Here is an 18219-nt window from a genome sequence, read left to right on the forward strand (position 1 = left end):
GTACTGCTAATTAATCCTTTCGGCAACAATTTCTGAAACTGCTTTCCTATAATATATTCCAGTTTCTCGGCTATTAATCTCACCGTCTACAGCCAGTCACTTCCCCTAGTCCTGCTTATCCCAGCTTCTTTTAATGGGTAGCCAGCGCTGTGGTCTCTCTCGGGGCAGCTTTGCGAGAGCATCTGCTGCCAGTGCCCTTTGACATGTTCTCCAGCAAACATGTAGCCCTGTGTCCTTTTTTAAGGAAGAATCTCTCTCAGCTCCATCTGAGGCCTTGTATAAGCCACAGCCGTGATTAAAAATGCACTGATGCTTTGCAGGGGAATTACTTGCCAGCCGAGCAGGATTAGTGCGGTACGAAGGTTGCAGAAAAGGACCCGTTTCCTCAGCCCACGTTTCACCGCTGTGTGGGCGGGAAGAGCTTTCCAAGGTTGTCAAGCTGCCTGTTATCTTCTGGTGCAGAGGGGAAAAAAACCACACACATAGTGCTGGCCCTGGCTTAGTTGTGCAGCCTTGCTTGTAGAAGAAATGCAGTTGAAACGAGTTTGCAAAGAGGCAGGTAGAAGAGGCAGGTAGAACAGGAGCTCCTGTTCACAGAAGGGCTGTAGCTCAGCAGTACAACACCTGCTTTGCATGCAGAAGACCCTAGATTCAATCCCTGGCATCTCCAGGAAGGGCTAGAGAACCACTGCTGGTCATTGTAGACAATATGGAGCTAGAGAGACGATTGTAGATAATATGGAGCTAGAGAGACGATTGTAGATAATATGGAGCTAGAGAGACGATTGTAGATAATATGGAGCTAGAGAGACGATTGTAGATAATATGGAGCTAGAGAGACAAATGTCTCTCTAGTACAAGGCAGCTTCCCATGAAGAAGAAGAAGAGATTTGGATTTGATATCCTGCTTTATCACTACCCTAAGGAGTCTCAAAGCGGCTCACGATCTCCTTTCCCTTCCTCCCCCACAACAAACACTCTGTGAGGTGAGTGAGGCTGAGAGACTTCAGAGAAGTGTGACTAGCCCAAGGTCACCCAGCAGCTGCATGTGGAGGAGCGGGGAAGCGAACCCAGTTCACCAGATTACGAGTCCACCGCTCTTAACCACTACACCACACTGGCTCCTTGAATGAACTGGTCCCCTGCTCCCTTGCATTTGGAAGTGGAATGAGCAGTGACACCCATGTATGGATGTTGTTCCTCTGTACTCAATTGTATACACATCCTCATGCAAGGGAATTATTATCGTTGTTATTGCTGCTGCTGCTGCAGTTTATACACCACCCTTTATCAAAAGATCCCTGGCAGTGTACAGCATTAAAAACAAATTACAGAACATCGATGATAAAATCATAATAGAAAGCATACTGTCAGACAGCCTAATAATAAAATAATCATCATAATAACAGCCGTCTCCCTTCACCCCCCTACTTTCACAGGCCATAGATTATTTAATAGCCATAGGCTTGGGTAAAGAGGAATGTTTTTGCCTGGCACCTAAAGACATGTAATGATGGCCAGCCAGGCGAGCCTCTCTGGAGAGAGCATTCCACAATCAGGGAGCCACCACAGAAAAGGCCCACTCTCTTGTTGCCACCCTCCGAACCTCTCTGGGATGGGGGACATAGAGAAGGGCCTCAGATGACAAGCAGGCTGGGTTTGTATGGGGAGAGGTGATCCTTAAGGTATTGAGGTCCTGAGCTGTGTAAGGCTTTATAGGTCAACACCAGCACTTTGAAGTGGGCCCGGAAACTAATCAGCAGTTGCGCTGGGATTGGAGTTACATGCTCAAATGATGTCCTAGTTACTTTGGCAATAGAGACAAGGGTGCCCTCTTTCCCTGCCCCAAGCAGAGAGGATTGGAAAAACATCAGCACTAAGTGGACACCCCTCCAAAAAAAAGTGTAAAGGGGTGCTAAGCAATGTGAACATCTGCTGTGCAATATTCTGCGCAACAACACTAAAAGAGATGTTATTTGTACAGAGATAAAACAGCCCTCAGCGACATCTATCATCTTTATATAAAAATGCTTTAGCCCAAATGAATTATCAAGTAATTATTCTGATTATGAGAGCTCATGAGTGGTGTGTTTCATCAGTGCAAAGCATGGGTTTTGCATTTCTTGTACTATATATTGCTAGCTTTGATGTATGGATATGTTGTACGCCACCGTACAAGCATGCTACCTCTGGCTATTTATGTGTAGCAACAGCTCATTGTGTTATGCGTTGTGACACAGCTGCCATCCTTGCCCACTTAGCAGTTTATCTCTGCACTAAAAAAACAAACAAACCTGGTTATAGTGGGAATGAACCTGAGTTGTTGTTATTTATTTGTTAAATTTGTATACCTACTTGTAGATCTCAGAATAATGCATGGGTAGACCTGTATTAACACAACTGGACTGCCTGCCATGTATCGCAGGGGGATCTTCTGTATCCTCTTTTGTTTGGAAGATGTTCGGAAAATAAAATAAAATTCCAGCTAACCTTGGTGGGAAGAAGCCCTTTTGTTTTAAATGAATCATAGAATCATAGAATCATAGAATCATAGAGTTGGAAGAGACCACAAGGGCCATCGAGTCCAACCCCCTGCCAAGCAGGAAATCATTCACAAAGTATACTCATCTCTAGATGTGGCTCTCTGAGGGCTAAATGTTGTCATCAGATATGCACGCAGTCTCATTTTAATACACATTTCTCATGTGCAAGTGGGGTAGCATTCTCGATTGCACTTACAGCGCCGTGTCGGAAATCTCACTGTCCCTGCCTAGCCGGGTTCCAGTACTGTGTGGTGTGTGGCTGATGATCATTAATGGTGCGCCTGTTGAAGAAAGATGTGCTTCTTTCTGTGATCTTCTGTGAGCGCACAGAGCTGTGATGTGCACAAAGTTCCCCTGCCCATATTTATTTCGCTGCAGAAGGCTGCTCTGCTTACACAAGGCAATTTGTGTGTGTGTGTGTGTGTGTGTGTGTGTGTGTGTGTGTGTATATATATATATATATATATATATATATATATATATATTTCTTTGTTCGTTCCGAATATTTATATCCCGCTGTTCAGCATGCAAGATGATCCCACAGTGGGTTGCCAGTAAAATACCTAACCCAACAACCCAACCCGCAGGGAACACATCAACAAACTCTAAAAATATAAAATAGCAGCAAGATAAATAAACTACACAGCAGCAGGCATAGAGGCCAATAAATCACCCACAGGGCTGTGCAAATAAATAAGTGTTTAATTGATGCCAGCAACTTAAGAGTTGGCATTGTTTGGGTTTGCGAGGGAAGTTGAGGTGCCTGAGTGTTGTGTACTGAAGTTCTCACCCTGGGCCAGCAGGGGGATACTGTAGATAGTTCAGGTCCACATATGCAAATAAGGGTTCGAAAGTGACATTCAGTGATTGGATAGTTACAGAAAGTTGTTACAGTTACGTTGTACTGGAGCTCTATATAAGCAGGCTGGCTGAACCCTTCAGTTCAGTTCTGTTCTGATCTGTGAATAAACAAGAGCTGTTTGGAGAATTGCTGTGTCGTCTGATATGTTCACCCACAACTTAACACTGAGAATAGCCTTTCCCGGGTCACTGTATGTCTCATTGGAGGAAGAAGAGGGACCATCAAATGAGCAGCGCTTTCTGTGAAAGCGGATGGGAGAGCCTAGTCTCATTTAGTAATTTGTAATAGGACTGGAATCCCTCAGAGCAGATCCAGTCACCTGAACAGACTATGAAATAGGCCCGTTCTGCTTTAGGGTGTCTTGGGAGGAAAGATATCTACAGCTTCCATCATCCCTATCTAATAGAACCCGTGGTCAGGGATGTTGGGAACTGTAGTCCAGAAACACCTAGAGGCACAAGTTTGGGAGACACTGCCTTAGTTCCCTCCCCTGAAGCCAAAGTGAAATTGAAATGACCACCTGCCTATCTGTGCCTCTCCTGCCTAGCTGTGCCTCTTATTCCCACCACTCCATTCTCTTTAGAGTCTGCAGTTCTTAGCCATTGGGAACATGGGAGAAAGAGAAGGAAGTTGGCCTCAGAGGTACTATAAAAGGAAAAAGAGAGCACAGCACCAGGTTGCCACATGTGTACATATGTGTACAAGTTTTGCTTACAGTCCCATTCAGCGCACCCATTCCCTCCCATCGAGAGAGGCTGAGTGTGAGCAGAACACAAACCTATATGCTTTCCATTTTTTCTGCAACCGTTACTCTCCCAAAACCTGGATTCTCACCTAAAACCTATTAAACGCCATATGAAAGAAAGCTATGGCAACTGGGGGGTGGGCGGGTATCTGCTGGTGTGAATGGAGGCTGCCTGAGCATGCATATATGTGTGTGTGTTTTAAAAAGCATGGGTTCGTTTATGTAAAGCACCGTGGGTGGAAACAGCTATATAAAGAAAACGATTATAGCAAAATGCTCTAGTATTGTATCCTTGAAGATGGGAACGGCTTGGTAGTTGCTAAGAGCATTGTGGAAAGAGCTGTGGGAATCCACAGTTCACACCACGAAGGATGAAAACATGTTACCGGTCTTAGAAAATGAAGCTGCCGCAAACTTGGTTTTAAATGTAACTGTCAATAGGCCCTGTGTGCTGGGAAGGGACCATAGAAGTGTACAAAGAGTTCCAAGGATTGTATGAATGAACTTAGTCCATAGCAGCCCCCCATGCCACAGTTGTTTCTGGTCATGTGACAGGCTGCTGTTGAAAGGGAAAGAGTTCAACACATCCCACTGGGCGAGCTGAGCTGTAGCCCTTAGGCTATCCCAAAATAGCCCTTTGGATCCCTGGTGTCTGATTCTGTAACCCATCAACCTTCTCTTGAGTCTGGTCAAGTCTGAGTCTGGTTCAGTCATTCCTGTCAAACTATAGCTTGGTCATCAGGAACATGTTGTATAGACTTGCATCCTGGGGGTGGGGGAGGAAAAAACCCTCATACACTTTCTGCTTCATAAATGAATATAGTTTGACATGAGGTCTGAATCGGGTAACCAATCACCATTGTTTTCCCCCAAACCAGAAATGGAAAGCACTTCAAACCATGGTTCTGATCCTGGTTTGGAAGCCAACTATAGCCAGTTACAACCATAGTTACTGGTCTGTCATGAAGGTAACAGCAAACTGTGGTTTACCCTGAACCAGGGATGTGCAGGAGGGCATTATTACAGAATGATGCTTACTCTAGTAGGCTAGTGACTTGTTCACGAAATGAAGGTTGGCTTTCCTTTTAAGATGAAGGGTTCGCCAATCCTCACATGGCAAACCAAGCTCTAAATAAACTATTCATAGTTTCCCAGCTGGTGTCCAGGAAGTTGGGAGTCTAACCAACCACATGACTGTTTACATCCAATATATTACCAGCCTGGTTAAAAAAGGAATGCACATGTGCAGAGGAAAGGCGCATGATTTCCCCACTGCATGCTTGGTATCAAAACTGTGGGTCAGCCATAACATCTCAACTGGGCCATGGCCAGGTCAGATTTTGTAGGAGCCGTCCGATGAGTGCAAATAGACATTCAAACTGGGGAGCAGAGGCAGGGGTCTTCTTTGGTGAGCAGCCAGGTATTGGAGAAGGAAGATTAATAGCATGGAAAATGCTCGAGGAAGATCTGAAATAACGCTGCTCACATGAGTAGACCCATCGGGATTTGCACCTTTTGGATGACAGAACAACTGTTATTGTTGAAGCATATATTTCAATGGTGAATAATATTGACAGCCACTGGGTCTGACTTTCTTACAGTGCCTGAAACAGTATGTGGAGATTTTGATCAAGGAAGGCTTAGAAACAGCCATTAGCTGCCCTGATGCCTCCTGCCCGAAGCGAGGTCATCTTCAAGAAAATGAAGTACGTTTCCTGACACGAATTTGTCTTACGTAAAAGTTCAGCTCAGTTGTTATTGCAGATATTTGTGCGTGTTGCCGTTATGTAACTTCTGCTCCAAGCTCATTGTCTATCTTTGCCTGTTATCCCTTTAGTTATCGCTATCATTAATCGGATGCTTGTATCTCTCTCTCTCTCGTTCCCTCTCTCTCTTTAAAACAGATTGAGTGTATGGTTGCATCAGAAATCATGCAGAAGTATAAGAAGCTACAGTTTGAAAGAGGTATACAGCAGACATCCCAGGTGGCCCCAAACTGGGGGTTGTAGCCAACTAAATTCCACTCACAGTAGACCCACTGAAATTAATGTACCCATGTTCATTAACTTCAAAGGGTCATCTCTGAGCATGACTAACATTGGATTCAATCTCGTGTGTGGAAAATACATTTCCAAACCACGAGGAAAAGGCGCTTTATTTTTATTTTTTTTAACCATGTGGGATAGTCTCCCCACGGAAATTCGAAATGTGCTGTCAATATTGTATTTCCAACAGATGTTAAAAACTTACCTGTTCATCCAGGCATTTATTGATTTTGATTACATGTATTAGCACCTATTGTAGACTCTGTTTTAATGAGGCTACAGATACTATTTAACAAGGTTCTTATTTATTTTTCTTATGTCTTCGTTATACGGTTGTACATCACTTGGAACATTTTATAAACAAATGGTATTTAAATTTATTTATTTATTAAACTTCCTGCTTCCCGTTGATATTCCACAGCCATACCAAATAATAAGATATTGGATATGATCAGGAATTGGCATTCCACTGTGTGTGGCTTGATTCAAGATCAATTCTGCATCTTAAAAACGTTTGCCTTATGCTTGAGTCAGACCATTATCTTCCAAGGACAGGGATTTTCCAGCCCTACCTTGAGATGCTGTGGAATTGAACCCATGCAAAAGCATATTATATACATGCTCCTTCACTGAGCTGTGGCCTTTTCCCAATTGCAGTTTGTTTCCCCCGCAGAAGTGCTTTTGGATCCTTGTCGGACTTGGTGCCCATCCTCTTCCTGCCAAGCGGTTTGTCAGCTTCAGGAATCAGGCCCCCAGAACCCCCAGCTGGTACAATGCAAATCTTGCGACATAGAATTTTGCTCGGCGTGCAAATCGAATTGGCATCCAGGACAAGGCTGTCAAGAAAATATGCCAATCAGCTACCTTCCAGGAGAAACAAGGTATAGAACTGTACATTACCAATTGATGTTGGCATAGTTCTTAACACATTAACAGCTTCGCTCAGCAGTTGTTTTTTTTAAAAAAAGACTGATTTTCATTGTGATAGCCTCAGGTGTCTCCTTATTCACCTGTTATTTGAAGCCCTTTCTCCCTCCCATCACAAGACTGAAGCAGAAAAAGCCAACTCTGGCAGATAGATTGCCCTACTTCTGAAACCAGGTATATGCTAGGAATTCCTCAAGGTTCTGGAAGTTATAGGATGTCACCTTGTCTATGTGGGTTACCTTTTGGACTGTGGCTCTATGCCCTGCTGTTTGGTAAGAAGTCCATGTTCTGATGGAAATATTCCACACCGTGGCTTTATCAGCACACCTGTGTTACTCAGTTTCCCTACGGAATTCTAATGCTGCTGATCAGCATTAAAAAAAAATAAGGAGCAGTCCACCATCGCAATGTTGGAAGGAGCCCATAATTGTGTGCACAACTTAGCTCCCCGCCCCCAATTCCTGGGTTTATACAAATCAATTTTATACAAGCAATATGGGCAGACGTATTGCTAGTCAACCTGACTTATTTGAGGTTTGTAGAAGCTATTAAAACTGAATGACAAAGATGAAGGATGTGTTGTTTCAGTGGAAACGAAAACCTGCCTTTGGTCTTGTGGCTGTGTGACAAATCCATGCAGACATAGGAATAGCTTCAGTCTGCGAAAGGGTCAGAGTGTTTTAAGAAATGCACCTTTTAAAAATGAAGAGCATTTTGTCAAGAATGAGCCAGTTCCCAGTGAAGGTTTGCAGCCAACTGCAGAAAGCAGCCAGGAACAGAGAGGCTTAGATCAGTGGTGGCCAAATGCAGCCCTCCAGCTGTTTGTGGGATACAGTTCCCATCATCCCTGACCGCTGGTCCTATTAGCTAGGGGTGAGGGGAGTTGTAGTCCAAAAACAGCTGGAGGGGCTGAGTTTGGTCACCACTGGCTTAGATTGTACTTAGGCTGAGCAAAGACCACAGCAGACAAGGGTAAATCTTCTGGACATTGGAATGCCGGTTGCCAAGGGAACGACAGAGCAGGCTGGAACACAACCAAAGCTCTCAGAAAGCTCAAACAGCCGCAAACAGAGACGGAAGCAGTCTGTCAGAACGGGAAGAGGTTGGAGCTGATCCAATCTCTCCTAAGAGTCGTCAAATGGGAGGGCTGCTAGACAGGAAACAAAACGAGACAAGGTATGAAAGTTCAATATCTTCTGTAGAAACCGGAAGGAGTCTTCAGAAGGGTCATCTTGATTGATGATGCTTTGTTAGAGCCGTTCGGAGCTATCTGTTTGTTTTTGCAATAAATCCTCCTTTTTAATTAACGACGCTTACCGTGTTACCAAGCCGGGAACCTGGACTCATGACGCATTTCTCCCGTAAAATTCCAAAACGTCTCTTCCAGCTCTGCTTATAAAATGGAAGAAGATGATGCACCCATCAAACGCTGCCCGAAATGCAAAGTTTACATTGAACGGGATGAAGGCTGTGCCCAAATGATGTGCAAAAACTGTAAACATGCCTTTTGCTGGTACTGTTTGGAATCACTTGACGTAAGTATATGTAGTTGAGTTTAAGATTGGAAGATGAAATTCCTTGATGCTATCCCTGTAATAAATTCCTGTTAATAAAACATTCAAAATGTCCATTGATATAATATTCAAAAACTGTAAAGGGAAGCATTGAAATGTTAAAAGTCCCAGAGAATTAGGTTTCCTCTGTAGACATAAATACAGACTGTGGCATACATTTAGCTGTACTGCAGTAAACAATTAGCAAGATACCATTGCATGAACTAACATTGTTACAAAAAGTTAGAGTTTGTATATATTTATGGCATAAAAAGCCCCATCATCTGGGACAGAAGTGCCATTTAGGTTAGAGTTACTTTGGCTGTATCAGAGTTTAGGCTTTGGCTTAGCTGCTGTTGAAAGCAAATTTAGCTTTGTTTTAGAGATACATTTTTTGTTGCTAAATTTAGGGCTGTTTCTGGGTGGTGGTGGTTTTGTGAATTCTTCTGAATATGATGGGCTGTTTAATCTTTAAGTTTTGGTACTGAATGTTTCGATGCGGGGTGTTTTTGAATCGGCCTGTTAAATGATGATTCTCTGCTGCTGTAAACTTCGTTGGTATGGTTTTTGTGTTTTTAAGCAATTAACTGTTTTGAAAAGTTAGGGTTACATTTTTTGTTACATAATATTGTTTTGCTGTTATACCAATGATGACACTTTGGGCATGGTTTAACTGCAGAAAAAGAGCACAAGAACAAACCCTCAAATGGGATAAACTGGGGAAGGGGTCTTATTTGTACTATCTCAGGTTGGGCATACAGTGGTACCTCTAGTTACGAACTTAATTTGTTCCGGAGGTTCATTCTTAACCTGAAACTGTTCTTAACTAGAGGCATTCTTTCGCTAATGGAGCCTCTTGCTGCTGCTGTGCCGCCGGCACACGATTTCCGTTCTCATCCTGGGGCAAAGTTCTCAACTCAAGGTAACTCTTCCAGGTTAGCGGAGTTTGTAACCTGAAGCATTTGTAACCTGAGGTGTTTGTAACCCGAGGTACCACTGTATTACCTTTTCCTTCTCTTGTCTTTCTTTAAGTTTTTTTTGTTTTTGTCTTTTAAACTCCTCCTGGCATTAACTCACAGCCCTGAAAGGGCTGCTGCCAATTTTGTAGATTGCACAGTGGCCCACTTCGGCCTAAACCTGTGAAATATGCGTTATTGGGTTCCACGGGGCCCTTTCTGCAGTTAATATTGACTTTGCGCTCCGTGCCATAGAGGTGAGTGGTCTGACTCATTTATGCTGGCTGTTAGCTGCTCTCTGTTCCAAAGGAGCCAACTCAGTGATGTCATTCCACTTGGCACAGCAGCGAAATCCATAGCTTGTGACGTTGCTATTGCATTGTGAAATGTGGCTGATGTGCCAAAAGTAGATAGGGGGAAAAATGAAAATTGACCTCTGCAGTTGGGGGCGGAAAAACAGGGAGAAGTACCATTCACTCCTCTCTCTCTCTAGCCTGTGGCAGGATCCTAGAACTGCAGTCCTCTGCACATTTACTTGGGAGTAAGCTCTGCTTGCTAAACCCAGTAGGACTTATTTCTGAGTACGCAGTTGGACTCCCAATCGAAATTATTCAGCCCTCATCGCAAATCAGGTTTATTATCAAAATTTGCAGACTTTCAGCTGTTTGCTGAAAACAAGAAGCAATTGAAATAGCTCAACCCAACGGGTGCTTCAAGTAGTTTCCGAAAATTCAGCTGAAATTGCAACCATACCTGCTAAGTGAAAAGGTTTTGTAACCAAAAGGTTTGGTAACCTTTTGACTGCTTGTCAAGAGTCAAGTTCTCAACCACGGCTGAAATAATATATATGCATATTTCCCCCTCTCCTTTTATTGACACTTTACAGGATGACTTCCTTCTTATACATTATGACAAGGGACCTTGCCGAAATAAGCTTGGTCATTCCAGGGCATCAGTTATTTGGCACAGAACGCAGGTAGGTGTCGATGTGACTTTGCGTATCTGCTGCCCCCCCCCCCAATTTTCATCTTATTCATGAAAAAAGTGAATGTGGGGAATTGTGAGTTAGAGGAGGGAAAATGGCATGAGGAAAATGGGAAGTTTTTAAAAAGCAATGTTAGCTGGCTTGCCTCGCATACAAGTATTGCTGATGAAAGCTGATCTGAGGTGCAGAAACAATAGTTCCTCTTCAAGGTGGAGAGACTACAGAGTCACGTTCCAGGAAAATAGAGGCAGTTACCCAACTTGCAATGAGGTGGAGAGTAAGGTAAAATTGGGGTCTCAGTCAGTTATTCTCTGTAGTTTCTGTGGGTCTGTAGCTGCTAGATTTCTGCTGGGCAGAAACAAAACACCCCTGAGAGCTGTTGCAGGATTTACAGACATTAGTCCACAAACCCAAGATGATATAATTTGATCGAGGTGGCCCACAAGACAGATTGATAGCCGTTAAAACCTACCATGTTTATTTTGACATAGAAGAACCTTGGAAGAATAATATTAAAAGAGCAACTGAGCTTTTATTACTACAGCAGGCAATGTGTTGCTCATGCCAAAACTACACTTCAGAGACGATGTATAGCAGGAGATTGCAGAGAGGGAAGCAGACATATTTTTCAGGGGATTCGGGGGAAGCCCATGTTAAGCACAATAATAAATTCGCCGCTCCACAAAAATATAAATATTTGAGGAATTATTGGGGGGTGGGAAGGGAAATGAAATGAAAACCTCCAAATATACTATTATATAATACAGTAAGTAATGCATGCCATTCCTTATTTTGAATGTTGTTCAACAGTACCACCTGCTGGCCAAAAACAAATTGACTTTTTCAAGACCAATAAAGAGAAAGTTAAGTAATCTGAATCTGAAGCAAAAGGAAAGAAAGAAAGATTATTATAAAGTGGCTTTTTTTAAATAAGAAAAACCCTCCACCCAAATCATCCCTGTTTAACTTTAAGACAGTTATGTTAGGGGATGTATTACGTCAAACGCTAAAGGCTGCACCTGTTGTACTTTCCTTTAGCTGGACAATTTTATAAATCATTGGAACCATACTTTTCAAGTAGGTCAGCAATTTGGAGATTTTGATCCTCCATGAAACTGAATCCTTAGATGCATATTGAACAGTACCCTTCTGAACCCCATACCTCCTCATTGGCTACCCTGGGGAGTGCGTAATTCCATGGATAAGCTCAGGGCCTTTCATGAGACAGGTGACAGGAGTGCAAAACAGTTGAAACTGCAGTTGCCAGCCCTTTATTCTGTGTCTCTCTGTGTGTGTTGCAACAGTGTGCAACCCCTTGCCACTGAACAGTTTGGAAGGGGGTGGGGAGAACTCTCCCCCAGTCCCCCTTCAAGCAGATTATTTGAGAACAACCACTGGCATACGTGATCTTCTTTCTTTTTCTTTTTTATCCAGGTCGTGGGGATCTTTGCAGGGTTTGGTCTGTTACTGTTAGTGGCCTCCCCTTTCCTTCTGCTTGCTACCCCATTCGTGCTTTGCTGCAAGTGCAAGTGTAGTAAAGGAGACGACGACCCCCTCCCGACTTAAAGTGGAGTGAAAGTGGGACTGGCTCACCATCACAGTGCATTTCCTACCCACCCACCCCCTTCTTGCACTTGACATTGCGTTGGCCTTACTCACCCTGATTCCCGACATTGCAGGAGACAGGAGGCGCCACGATTCCCAGCGACCTTGCCCGCAAGTCGGTTTACAGAGTGCAAGGCATATCCTGGTGTGTTTTAGGGGGGCCAGCGCGAATCAAGCTGGGACGTCGGAAGTATCATGTGTCAGTAACGCAAGGCTACGTTGGCCGATTTGGAACTGAGACGCTACGGTGTCGAAACAAAGCCCGTTCAGCATATCTATTTGCATCAAATTGAGGTGTTAGACATGTGTGTTTTAAGAATCGCTTACCATTAAAAAAAAAAGAAAAATCAGCCCATTTTAAAGTGTGACTTTAAATATCTTGTCTAATGAAACTGAAGTCTCTGCTAATATTTGCCCTGGGAAAATATTGAGCATCTACACACCCCTGAAGCTGTTCCCCATGCAACATTACAAGAACAATCTGGCCACGTACGTATAGACCAGGAATGTTTGAGGGTGGGGGCTGATGCAGCCCTCCAAGCAAATGTTTCTGCATCCCCCATGCCACCAAATTTGGTAGTGACACTAAAAAAGTAGACACAGCCTGGGGGGGGGGGTTGAAACCTCTCTGCCCACCCCAGCACCAGCTAGGGATGCCCTTTTCCCCATAATGGGGAATTGGATAGGATTGGGCTGTAGCCCCCGCTTCTCAGCTGATCTGCATGCGTATGTGTGTTGTCCGTGAGCATGTGAGAGTAGGGGGGGGGGGCGAGTTGCACCCGCCGCTGGCATGGAGGGTTAGCAAAGTGTGAATGCATCTATTAAAAAAAGTTAGCCACCCCTGACATAGGGCATCCTATGCCTATATCTTTTCAGTAGGATGCCTCCTAACATTTTGGGAAATGTGAACTATTTGTGTGGATGCACATTTGTTCTTTGGAACAGAAAAAGAAATTGCAAACCATTGAGGCTGAGATACACAACCCAGACCTGCTATTATTATCAAAGCTCTTAAAAAAAAAAAAAAAGATGTTGGTATTCCTTTTCTTTGAAAGTCTGTCCGACATTCTTTTCTCCATCTCTCTCACCCGTTACGTGGCTACGTATTGCATAAATAGGGCTACCTCTGGTCAGGTATCTTTTTATGTACCTATATGTCATTTTAAGCCAAATAGATCTTCTCCTGAATAGAATGAAGAGGGAAGGAAAGAGTGTAGTATTGAGCCTTACATCCTTCTCAGTGCATGAGATGTAAATTTATTTGTACAATCATTTCCACCCTATAGAGTATGCAGATTTTTAGGCTCTCTTGAGTTTGCTTTGTTTTCACTTTTCTTTAATTAATGCAAGCCCCCGCAGTTGTAATAATATAAAGGGTCCATTGAGATTGATAGGTTTTCCAGTCCATTTTTAAAACGGTTATATCTCGTGCTGTATGATACTGTGACAAAAAACATTTTGTTCTGTTTGTTTTTAAGCAGCCCTCCCCCCACCTTCGTTTTTCTTTGTTTATCATTTTGCTGCTCTGTTTGTTGTCCCGGGTCTTGCCTAAATTGAGGTGCTGCCATTATCCTGAAGGAGAATGATGTGGACATCAACTTACTATATCGATAGGCTACTCTATTTGAGTCTTTCGTGCTGCTTTAGTTGAGAACTGTAAACACTCTCTCAAAAGCACGTAGGTTTCCATAGTAGGAAAAAGTATGAGTTGAAAATGTATATAATCAAAATGAAACGTGATCCCGAAGAATGAAGAGAATGGGAAATATTTTGATGCCTGTGCAATGACAGTGAACAGGAGCTAGGCCTACATCTGAGGTAGGTGACAACCAAAAATTTCCAGGCATTAAGTACACAGCAGTGGGGATTGAGCAGGTAGCTTGTGAATCTAATGTACACCTGGTTCATGCTGTTCCCCACATTCCAAATAATCGATCCATTGATTGCAGGAGGGAAAGCAACCTGTTCTGTCTATCTTTGGACCTTGTTTTATATACTAATTCGCCCAATCAACAGCATCATATGTTGCTGTGGATGTACCCCCTCAGACATCAAAGTGAGGATGGTTTGCCTGCTCCTGTCAAGTTGCACAGGCCGTCTTGTATGGAAACACTTAGTCCTCTGCTGTGTTTTCAGCTATTCCGCTTACGAAGTTAACAAATTCACTGCCTGGCTCTCCCATTTCTCACCCTTTCAAATAACGATGGAGCTGAGGCAGTGAGCAACTGTTAAAAGTAGAAGAGACCTGCTAAGGTGGGCACTCGCTTTTGTTCTCTCTGGTTACCTCAGGTTGATTACTGCGACTTTGTTTTGTGTGTGCTTGCATGTGGGTGAGTACAGAACCTCCAGAGGTGTTCTGTCCATCTGATACCATCAGACGACAAAAAAATCCAAAGTTGCATCACACTAGAAGCAAAATGGCGTTAGAGGCACACTTCTTTACTTGCCTTCAGGTTGAAGCCTCCATCTTATCTTTGGAAGCCATGCTCTTCCTGACATATCACGTCCTCAAAGAATACTTCAACGAGGGGGGGTGGGAACCTCCTTTAACATGAACCCAGATACTGAAATTGCTTTTGCATCCTGCATATCAGAAACATCACACTGTGTTTTAAGTTTGGGTCCTTGCTTTGAATCAAGTAGTTGCCATTTGTTAGGAATCACATATTTTGACTATCAGTATTTCTTTGAAATGGGGGGGGGGCATGATGTAACATGAACTTACTTAAACTTTAAAATTCAAGCCTCTGTAGAGGAACATCGGATATTAGCATTTTTATTGTCATTCTAATGAAGGGTGGACCTCATCTCCTGGTATCACTTGTATTTTATTTCTGTACTGTTGCTGCTTTTAGTGCATTGCCTTAAATCCCTTTTTAATGGACATAATGTGTTTTCTTTTGGACAATACTGATGTAAAGCTCATTCCATGGCCTAGGACGTTCCAACCCCTACCAGATGTCCTGGGTTATACTTCTACACATGCTAAAATGAGAGCAGCAACTAGCAAAATGTTCTGCCACACCTGGTCCCTAAACTTTAGACCAAACTCCAGTGTATGCCAAATTGAGCTTCACCCATGTGGGGCAAGTCATTTTGACTGCATCTTTCCTTGCCCACCTATAAACAAACCTCATTTTGCAGGTGTCTTGTGTCTTTCAAGCTTCTTTGGGAAGCACTTGGGGTACAATTCTAGTTGTCTTCACCGTCAACCCTTGTACCATACAAAGTCATCGTTTTTCTAATGTTGGGCATGGCAGTGTTTTAGATAATGTTTTATTCTGTGTACCTTTGGGCTGCAAAAAAATAAATAAAAACTATTTAGACCAATTCTTCGTATGCAACGAATGGTCTAGTATAGTTGGCACAATATCTTTTTGTCTGAAGCAGAGCGACAGAAATTTTGGACATATGAACCATGTTAAGAAATATATACATACAAATACTTGTTTGCAATTGTAAATATTTGGCTGGGAGAGAAAGTAATAGTTTATTTCCTAGAGCTGCTTCCTCTATGGGTTTGGGTTTCTGAATTACTTGATCTTCTTTGCAATATCGCACCAATGCATTAGGAATCCATCATTGTTCCATTTTTGATTTTCAGACTTTGTTCATGCTGCTATACATGCACACAATGTGTCACAGTTTTCAGTTCCTGCTCATTTGTTTTTAATGAACATGGGTGCATATACATGCTTGTTGTTGTTGTTTTTTTTAAGTCCACGTGAGGCAATGCTATGATTGCACCAAGATCCTTTGAAGGCCTTTTTTTTAAAATCCATAGTTCAATTTAAGTTCCTGCACATCAGTGACCTGTAGGAGAGAGGGTGGTACAAAAAAAGTGAACTGAAAACTGCAGTAAATTCCAAAAATAATGTTGAAAAAAGTCTTAAGTTGAACAAGAAAAAAAGGGTGAGGGAATGCAGGACAGAGCCAACCCATGGAACTCATCTCTGGTTTTGTGTGTGTGTATCAAAGCTCTTTGGCCTGGTTAGCTTTACAAAGAGATTTCTCCCAGGGACTCTACTGAAGATGGACAATAATGGATTTAGTTGATGGTGATGGCATTAGGGATTTCCAAACAGCTTGTAATCATGCTTACTTACTAATACTCTTCCATAAAGTAAATGCCTGTCATTTGTGTTTAAGGCCCCATGATGGTTCTGGCTTTGTTAATGTGTGTATCTTTCTTAACAAAGATGAGGAACCTTTGGTACAGGTATAGGTATGTGCCCTATAAACAAATCCTTCCCTTACTCATTTTACCATGGATGTATTTTTAACCTTGTATAGAGAAGCACGGAGGAGTCATGCATATGTATAAATGATGTATTTGACTAGTGTAAAAAGAATTTTTGTTTTCTGTATTTGAAATGTAACTACATTTCGTGCCACTAACACTGTGATGTATAAAAGAGCTGTTGAATGCCTTTGAATGTTGTTTTGTACTTCGAATCATATTGAAGAGTTTTATTTGTAATTTCAATAGATATTTTAAATGAACCTGTCTCCTGTCAGAAGTTTGTTTGTTTATTCCCCCCTTCCCTCTCAGCATAATAGCCTTCTCATGGGCTTGCTCTCAATGAGAAGTCAACACAAAGTGATTATTTTTTCAGGGCTATGCATTGGATGTTTTCAACTGCAAGAAAAAAACCACATTTAAGATTTGCATCTTGGTCAGCAATAAGCCACAGGGACTACTGGTTTGTTTCAGCTAAACTATTTTCTTCCGTCACATGCAATATGTGCTTCGTCTGTCTGGCTGCTTGCAAGAACAGTACAAAGAACCATCCACCTCACTCCATGGAACTGAGCAATGATAGCTGATAGAGATTCTGGTGGCTCCAGTCTTTTCTGTTGTTCCCAGTCAACCCATATCAGAGTGACAAGATTTCAGTCTTGCCCAATGTTTCACTAACATCCTATTTGCTACTTCTGCTCCACATAACCCAACCATCTCAAGATGGTGAAGAAATAATAATATTTCAATGTCAAGCCTGTCCACAGTCCTGTGGCTGTCAAAAGGCCCGGTTTAAACTGAAAAGCCTGGGGTGTTTCCAATGGCATTTTGTCCCAAACTAATCCCATGCCAGAGGGACGCGGGTGGCGCTGTGGGTTAAACCACAGAGCCTAGGACTTGCTGATCAGAAGGTCGGTGGTTTGAATCCCCGTGACGGGGTGAGCTCCCATTGCTCGGTCCCTGCTCCTGCCAACCTAGCAGTTCGAAAGCACGTCTAAGTGCAAGTAGATAAATAGGTACCACTCCAGCGGGAAGGTAAACGGCATATCTGTGCGCTGCTTTGGTTTGCCAGAAGCGGCTTAGTCATGCCGACCACATGACCCGAAAGCTGTACGCCGGCTCCCTCGGCCAATAAAGCGAGATGAGCGCCGTAACCCGAGTCGGCCACAACTGGACCTAATGGTCAGAGGTCCCTTTACCTTTACCTAACCCCCTGCCTGTAAGCAGAGCCTGGTTGCCCCCTCCCCAACCTGGCATGCTTTCTCCCTGTCCTTCTATACAGGCTGATTTTGTATGTGTCATCCCCACTGCTATATTTATTTATTTTTAGAAAAAGAGGTGCCGAAACTCACCATGAATGCCTCCCTTGTTCTCTTATAATGGCAATGGTGCCCACCTGAGAGGAGCCAGAACTGAGTTCCGGCTGTAAAAAAAAAAAAGCTGGTCATCACCATGTTTAATCCTCAATCACTCAGTTGATTTTCCATTGGGAAATAAGCTTTATCTTTGAAGTTTGCATGCACTGGATTATTTGTGTGCAGGATCACATTTTGACAAGAAGGTGAGCATGGGCACAGTGATGACAAGTGTGACTTAACTTTGATCTGCCAAATTGAGATGAAATTATCATCTGAACTCACTCTGTCCTTTTTTCTCCTTCCTGGAATCAAAACACAACCATTACTGCTTTCCCCCCATTAACGAATCTCTGCACAAGAGGCACTGCAAAGCAACTTGAAAGGAAGAACCCTTAGGATC

General features: G+C 43.0%; 1 protein-coding gene across 1 annotated transcript in view; it reads left to right on the forward strand.

Moving 5' to 3' along the window:
- The window catches only part of RNF144A (ring finger protein 144A), a 60418-nt gene extending 43694 nt beyond the window's left edge, over positions 1–16724 (forward strand). The window contains exons 3-8 of the mRNA XM_083607425.1: positions 5752–5856; positions 6055–6115; positions 6869–7076; positions 8510–8657; positions 10518–10607; positions 12051–16724. Of these exons, the coding sequence (XP_083463551.1) occupies positions 5752–5856; positions 6055–6115; positions 6869–7076; positions 8510–8657; positions 10518–10607; positions 12051–12182 (744 nt within the window). The 3' untranslated portion in view covers positions 12183–16724. The remainder of the gene's footprint in view (positions 1–5751; positions 5857–6054; positions 6116–6868; positions 7077–8509; positions 8658–10517; positions 10608–12050) is intronic.
- The last annotated feature ends 1495 nt before the right edge of the window (positions 16725–18219 follow it).

Source organism: Podarcis filfolensis (assembly GCF_964270895.1).
Source record: "Podarcis filfolensis genome assembly, chromosome: 3".
Lineage (NCBI taxonomy): Eukaryota > Metazoa > Chordata > Lepidosauria > Squamata > Lacertidae > Podarcis > Podarcis filfolensis.